Raw genomic sequence first — 8,079 nt, 5'->3', positions numbered from 1 at the left:
GATGGAAGCTTAGGGTTCTCATCATTTCTTGTTTAATTTGATCTATGATCTGTGTTGCAATAAAAAGCAATAATCAAAAAATACAATTTAAAGTATATTATTGTATGTATAAAACGCAATGTTTATGATATCCACTTGCATTTGTTGTTTAATTTGATCTATGATCTGTGTTATAATAAAACGCAATAATCAAAAAATACCATTTAAAGTATATTGTTCTATGTATAAAACGCAATAACAATATATTGTTGTTATCATAAAATGCAATTAACCAAAACAAACTGATATTTATGAAGGATATCACAAAATGCAGTAACAAAAAGAGATGAAACCTATACATCATAAAACGCAATGACAATTTTTTTTACTTATTGATATCTGATTTTGACATAATTTGTATACATAATTACATTGCATTGCTAGAACCTATAGCATTAGAAGAAACCTTATCTTTACATGTGCGACTGTTATGTCCTTTTCCACCACATACACCGCACGATTTCTGGATCTTTGATGATTTCTGAATTGCAATCTCACGATTAGACTTGATCCTTTTTTGTACACCGCATCCTTTGGTCCTTATTTTGATCGGGACACAAATCATAGAATCTGATTTTTCTAAGTTCCCTCCAATATCAGCAAATCTTTCTTTGCGACTAGGAGGCGGCGCAGCAACCATAACCTCATCCGCTTTATCAATATAACTTTTAATATGATCCCTGTAACGACACAGTTCATCTAAATCGCCAACCAGCCTATTAACCACATACTCATTTGCAACAACGATTTCTCTATAAACTTTATCAATTTCACTATTCCTACCAATTTCATCAAACCGAATATTGGAATGATTTGATCCAACTGAAACAACATCTCTCATCCATCTTCTATGAACATATCTTCTAGGAAACTCAGTTATATCATCATACCGTAATACGTAAAATATATGGCGGCACAATATACCAAATTGTTCAAACCGTTTGCAAGAACAACTTATACTTAAACCATCTTCTTGTTTGTTGTATTGAACCTGTAAATAAGATTAAAAAGCTATATAAAATTAGTGAAATGTAATATAAAACGCCATGAATAATAAATATAATACAGATATAACTATATGATCATATAATGATAAAACGCAAAAAAAGATGGAAAAATAAAAGGCAATAGATATTTAAAACAATATAAATTTAAAAAATACCTTGAAAAAAGATGTGCATGGCTGTCTGAAATCCTTTATTTCAAAATATTGAACATCAGCCACAGTATCAAGAGACTTTGACATACACTTTGTAATGGCAGCATCAATTTCAATCTGAATATCCTAAAAAATTGTTTTGGTATATATTTCTGATGCTTGTTTCTCCAATACAAAGTCACTCCAGGGTTTACACTCAATATACCTTGTATCATGATCATTCCTCCTATGCTCATGCCTTTGAATATCCATTGCAGTCTCAAAATGAGTGAAAAATTCAACAAGTATACATCTTGGATTGCAAATCTGACCAAAGAAGTAATTCTCGCTTTCACATCTTGACGTAGTACGCATAAGTCCAGCCAAATCCTCTCCATGGTAATAAGCAGGAATCCAATCAAATCGAAGATCGTACATATCTTTTAACCACTCATGATTTTCCAATCCAAAAGTAGACATTATTGAATGCCACTCAGTTTCAAAATCTTCTGGAATAATAGTATCATTCCAAACAACATGAGTCATTCTTGTATTAAAATCAGTGTTTGCTGACAAAGCAGGACCAACCTGAATAAAAAGTTATAAAATTATTAAACATAAAACGCAATAATTTAAAACCCAATATATTGAAAATGATAAACATAATGCATTGATGGTAAAACGCAATTGTTTTGTAATTCTATTGATAAAAATGTTAGGGGATATTATTGTATAATACATAAAACGCAATAATAAAACAATATAAAATTGCAGTTTGTTATATCATAAAACGCAGTTAATACATTTGTCTTCAATTTCTCCCATATATGCCACATACATAACCTATGCCTACTTCTTGAAAGTACAGCCTTAATAGCTCTCTTCATTGCAACATCTTGATCAGTAACAACAACTTTAGGCTAACTTCCAAAAGCATTAACAAAACACCTTAAAAGCCATCTATAAGAATCTGCAGTCTCCGAACCAAGTAATGCACCACCAAATGTGACATTCCTAAAATGATTATCAATACCAGTAAATGGTACAAAAACCAAATCATACCTGCATAAAAAACAAATTAAAAAAGCATTAGAAAAATTAGAACATGATATATAACGCAATAGAATATATAACGCAATAAATGAAAAAAACTTACTTGTTTGATTTATAAGTAGCATCAAAACCAAATATGTCACCAAACACTGTATAATTTTTTTTTGATTGCTCATCAGCCCAGAAAAGACCTTTCAATCTTCTATCTTCACCAATAACATAATCACATGTGAATCCAGGACAACATTCTTTCTTCCTAATAAGACGCCTAACTACCATTTCTGCATCATACTCTCCGATGTAAAGATTCAAATCCCTACTATAATTCTTACAATCAACTTTACTAGCACCAACTTCACCAAAACCACCATACATTGTTTTCATAATATTGAATGCTTTAACAGGTCCAATATTGATTGCAGACAATCCAGATATAAAACTTTCTTTCACATAATCGATACTTCTGGCAGCCGGCAAGAAATGAATATGTGACAACCCGAACTTTCAAGGTCGGTAACGTTCCATCCTTTGATCTTTACTTCTCGTTATCTTTCTCTAATGCGTTACAACGTTCTGTTCCGTGATAACTCCGTTAATCTAAGCATAGAATGACTCAGTTAAGTAACGTATTGACATCTTGGGCCGCACACGTAGTGGGCTACATATTCACACTCTAAAATAACTCAGATTTACCAACCTTGATTTGCCCGAGCCTAACCTTGCGTATATGGATAGATGCGGCTCAGTTCTTGTGTTTTTTTTTTCAAAATCTATTGTTGGCAATTATCATCACCATCACGAATATTCCTCATCATTCCAACCAATATTGTAATTATATGATTTGTTCAATTACAACAACATATTCAATTAACATAAGTCATGACTATATTATCGGCCCACTTGTTTGAATTCCTAACCGGCCCACTTTGTTTTGATATTTGGGTTCATAATAATAGGAACTGCACGTAACATTCCAAGCATTCCTCAACCTCAAGTAAACAAATCCCTATTTTTTTTTCAAACGTGCGAACGACAGTAGAACCCCTCCCCCCACACCAAACCCTAAAGAAAACATAAACCGGCTGGACATCCTGACGACAGAAGCTCTCATCTGAAGCCCTCCTCCTCGCTTGTCTTCTCACTCTTGTACACTCAACCTTTCGATTAGTTATCATCCCGGTAAGCGAGTCTTACGTTGCTATGATCGATTTTGTTATTTGATGATTGATATTTGATGTCATGACATTATGAGTTATGGCAAAATCCTTGTAATACCCAAACTGTTAGATGACTGGTTGTGATATAAGGCTTTGTCTAGGAAGGTTGATAGTATGAGAGATGTGTTGATATCTATGCATGAACGTTAGGTGCTGTGATTATGTGGGTGTGTGTAGGCTAAGCATGATCCTATGATGAGTGCATGATCATATTATATTCGGGCGTATGTTTTTCGTGATAATTGGGTTCATAATATTATGGCTTGATACTAGGGATTTACACACACGATTAGTCTATGATTATGATCTGATCTTATAGAAGGAAATTGCCAGTAAGGTTAATCGGTAATCCGCGATCGTACGTTACAATTTCATGATTAGTGTAGGGTGTGAATTTTATGTTTAAATGACGTTTGTTAATGTTATACTCCATTAATGTTGGTTGATATATATGATAATCTGAATCATAATTTATGATGGTATGATGTCAAAGAAAACAGCACTATGAGTTTGTGTAATCGATGATGATCATTGGGTAATTATGATGCTGAAAGTTGGGTAACATTGGTGGGCTGGACCACATGTCACCTAGTTTAAGTAAATGAATTGAATTGATAATATAAATTGATGGGTTCAAGAAGTGGTTTATTAATTTGGGCCACAAGCACACACTCTCACGTATATTAAATTAAGCATGTTGTATGTTGGAAGTGAGATGTTATTAGAAATATTGAAACGTGGTATGCCAAGTGTAACTTTATATGTGTAGCACCTGGTATGTGAACATACTTTAAGTGATGGAATTCTTGCACGATTAAGTGATACATCATGCCTGTTAATGAATGTGTACTACGTGTGTAAATGTGAACAACGTGTAAGTCAACTTAAAAACTGATTGGTATTGGTACTCATGCTAGGACGTGTTTGATCCACTGATAAGCAAGTAGTTAATCTTGCCGAGCAAACCAAAGGTGAGTTCATTGCATTTTCTCAAGCATGCGTTCCGGTGGTTTGGGACAACTGGTAAACATTTGGAAAGGAAACATTGGGTAAACAACTTAATCGGTTTTGGTTATTGCCTGGAGGGCAATGGGGGTGATTAGTTGATAGCGCTATTAGGTGGGAAACCTCACACCGGGCCGTAAGGACGGGCGTGAACTAATTATCTGGGTATGGCTATGGTTGTTAGAGGCACACTCCTCGGATACATATGGGCACTCTCCCTAGGGTATCTAACGAAGGCAACATAGCAATCGGTCGTTAAGGGGTACCCACTCCCCGGATACACATGGGCACACTCCCTAGGGTATCTAGCATAAGCAACATTGTATCGCAACGTTAAATCGCATTAACATACATATGGTAAGATAACTTGTTAACAAACCTTGAACTCACCAGCGTAGTCTGACACACTTGTTTACATGCTTGTAGGTAATTATTGAAGGAACTTGGGAGCTTGCCGTCTGATGCTGCTGGAGTGGTTGTGGTCATGATAAACAATTACATTGATTTGGTTTCGATACATTTACACGCACTTATACATTTATGCTTCCGCTCAATACTTTGGTTTTGGTTTAACTTTTTAAACGATACATTTCTTTCAATTGGGTATTTCAATACATTATAACTTGTGTTTGATATGATTGGTGGCTCTTTGTTGGATCGTTGCACCTCCATTAGGGACACGCCCTAGGTGGTAATTTGGGGGTGTGACAGTTTGGTATCAGAGCCACTGGTTATAGTGAATTTGGTTTTAAAATGTTTTCATAAAAACCAGACTATAACCGAATTGATCCAAACGATGACCATGACACTGAGCTCCAGACTGCAAGGTTCGTTTCTCGTTTACTATTGCATAGTATATCTAGTGTTTGCATATGAATAGCATCACACGTGAATGCACACTTAGCACTGTAGTATGAACTTCTAAGTTACCAACCTATATTACGTGTTTTAAGAGTGCGACTCTTCTTGAACTTTCATGATCTATGTTGTGGCGTCATCTGTCTTATTGCTCGAATTCGGGGAACCTTTTAGCGCGAGTTAAGAGGCACTGAGATAAGCATGCAAATTGCCTTATTATTATGGGTGCACACATAATAATAATGTGGGGTGTATGTGAGTCCCAGTGAGGCTTAACGAGTGTGAGAGGGGCTCCGCTCTGTTAATTGATGTTATGTTAGAACTCAGCAGTCTATAGGAGTCATAGCAGTGATTTTCTCCTACTCGAACATGATCTTTTCACCCCTTTCTGAATCCTTACGAATCTCGATGCTATCGAGTATCACCTGATCACACATCTGAACGCCTAGCGAACTGTGTAGAATGTTAGGTGCTTGTACGAACATCCCTGAGTTGGATGGCTCAGCGTCAAATGATTGTTCTATACCTCTCACACTCCTCCTTGTTTGCCGGAACCCAATGTACTAACGACTTAGATCCCGAAGTGCGATCACTTCTGCAACACTCTCGCGACATACCGTGTATTACTCAGTCAACTTGCAAGAACGATGGACAAGAGGGTAAACGTAGTACCTTACCGGCTTCAGCATTTGAACGTCCCTAGTTACTGGCAACGAACAACAATGATTTGACTCCAATCGAATCCTTAACCCCAGTCAGCGACACATGGGAGTCGACTCTTACGAACCAATCGGGACAAAATCGATGACGATTGACTGTAGAGCGAACTGTGTAACCGACCGCACCATGAGTAGTGCCTTAGGACGTGGCACGGAATGTGAAAAGATGGACCTTGTTAGTGAAAGGACGCAGGACACCGTTACAGGCAACAATATTAGAGGCAACAGTCGCGGCAACATCAAGGTACTCGTGATCGTAGCTTACAGTATGGAAACGAAGGTGACGACAACCAAGGGAACGACGACAGTACTGAAAATTCTCGTGACGAAAACAACACTGGAAATGAAGCTCATGGAAGGACATTTAGTATTGGCATAGGCTATACCAGGCGTAATAGCAACACGATAGCTTGGATGGGTAGCTATTCGCTTCGTCTCTGTTCTGTTTAACCCTGATGCTCCTTGAAACTGAACCTGTTGTGGAGTCGGCTGATGCAAGTCAATTGAAGCCTTATATGTTCGCTGGGATGCAAACTCGACCTTGGGGGACAGGTGTTCGACATCGGCCTTCTTTCTACTACCCCTGATGGTTACAATGCAGTAGTTAGTGTGGATTGGTTATTCAGAGATCGCGCAGACATACCCTGTGAGGAGAAAATTTTGTGTGGAGAATCGTTATTTGTTCTAAAGAAACAGAGTGGTGCAAAGGTTAGCGCCATATCAGCTATGAAGGCCCAGAAGTGTCTACGGAGGGATCACCCTGCTACGTTAGAAACCATTACTGATGTTGAGGCTAAGGAAAAGAGGATCGAGGATCCACCAATTGTTCGTGATTCCTCTCAGTGTGCTACCCGAAGAGCTTACAGATTTACTTCCACCACTGTTAGGCAGAATCTTAGTTTGATCTCACGACAGGGGCAACCCTGATTACTCGTGCTACATACCGTCTTGCACCAGGAGGGTTGCAAGGACTATCTACAGGAAGAACTGCTCGATTCACGACCTGCGGTGGAAGCCATGGTCCTTGGAATTAAGATGGGGGCATCACTTGGACGGTACCAATTGCACCATTTAGACCGATCACAAGAGGCCTCCCGTGCACCTTTGTATTGAGAGAGTTAATTTTGTGATGGCATCGCTGGACGAAACTCCTGAGCGAATACGACTATGGAACCTAAACGCGTATGAACTTGCAACTCACCATCGACTCTAGCCTACACGATCAGATTTGCCCTGTCCAAGTCGAAGCACTGAAGGAAGAGAATTCCCAAGCTGGGTTCGTGCGGTACATAGATGATAAGGTCAACCTTCTTGTTAGACCAAGATGGTTGACAACTTAATTACTGGAGATGATTGGTGGCAACGTGTGACTGTCGGGGAAGCTGATAACCTTGGGAAACGCTGGAAGCAATTCCTATTTTGTTGAAAGTCTCACCCTGGGAAGGTGTGGAATGCTTGGGAAGCATGGCGAACTTAACTGACATCACGATAGACCATTCAACAGTCTAGGAAGGAATCGGTAGAGTAACCTACAAACCCGAGTTACCTGACGAATTAGATAACGTACACGACGTCATTTATGTCACGAACCTAAAGAAGTGTCTGTTTGACGCAACACTTGTGATACCCTTGTTGAGAGACCCACTGTTAACACAGACAAATTTTAATCGTGAGAGTTCGTTGGAACTCAAGACGTGAACTAAGGATCCTGTGAGAACACAAAGATCAAGTGAAGCTCTGTTATCCCTGATTGTTCAAACGGTGGGACCGACTTTCGATATCATTAGCGAATTTCGGGACGAAATTCCCTTTCAAGTTGGGGATGATGTAACACCCAACTGACCTCACAATCCTGTTTTACAATTTGGTTTACGTGGTGTCTGTGCAGTTATCTAGATGCTTAGTGATTGCGTGTAATGCTTGATTATTATTCGTGATTATTATTTGTGTAGTATTACATATAGTTTAATTTGAGTTTCTATCGCTTCACTCTTCTGTGCTTACTTGTCAAATTTCGGGACGAAATTTCTTTCAAGTTGGGGATGATGTG

The 8,079-nt window shown here is 38.2% G+C and overlaps 1 protein-coding gene across 1 annotated transcript; it reads right to left on the bottom strand.

Moving 5' to 3' along the window:
• Positions 1–406: 406 nt before the first annotated feature.
• LOC110895407 (protein FAR1-RELATED SEQUENCE 1-like) lies at positions 407–2,137 on the bottom strand. Its single transcript, XM_035982157.1, has 3 exons — positions 2,126–2,137; positions 1,373–1,765; positions 407–1,030 (listed from the first exon to the last, which is right to left on the bottom strand). Exons 1-3 carry the CDS (start codon positions 2,135–2,137, stop codon positions 407–409), a joined length of 1,029 nt encoding a protein of 342 aa, XP_035838050.1.
• Between the last annotated feature and the right edge of the window lie 5,942 nt (positions 2,138–8,079).

This window comes from Helianthus annuus, chromosome 2 (assembly GCF_002127325.2).
Source record: "Helianthus annuus cultivar XRQ/B chromosome 2, HanXRQr2.0-SUNRISE, whole genome shotgun sequence".
NCBI classification, from domain to species: Eukaryota; Viridiplantae; Streptophyta; class Magnoliopsida; order Asterales; family Asteraceae; genus Helianthus; species Helianthus annuus.
This window is presented reverse-complemented; position numbering and strand designations above follow the sequence as displayed.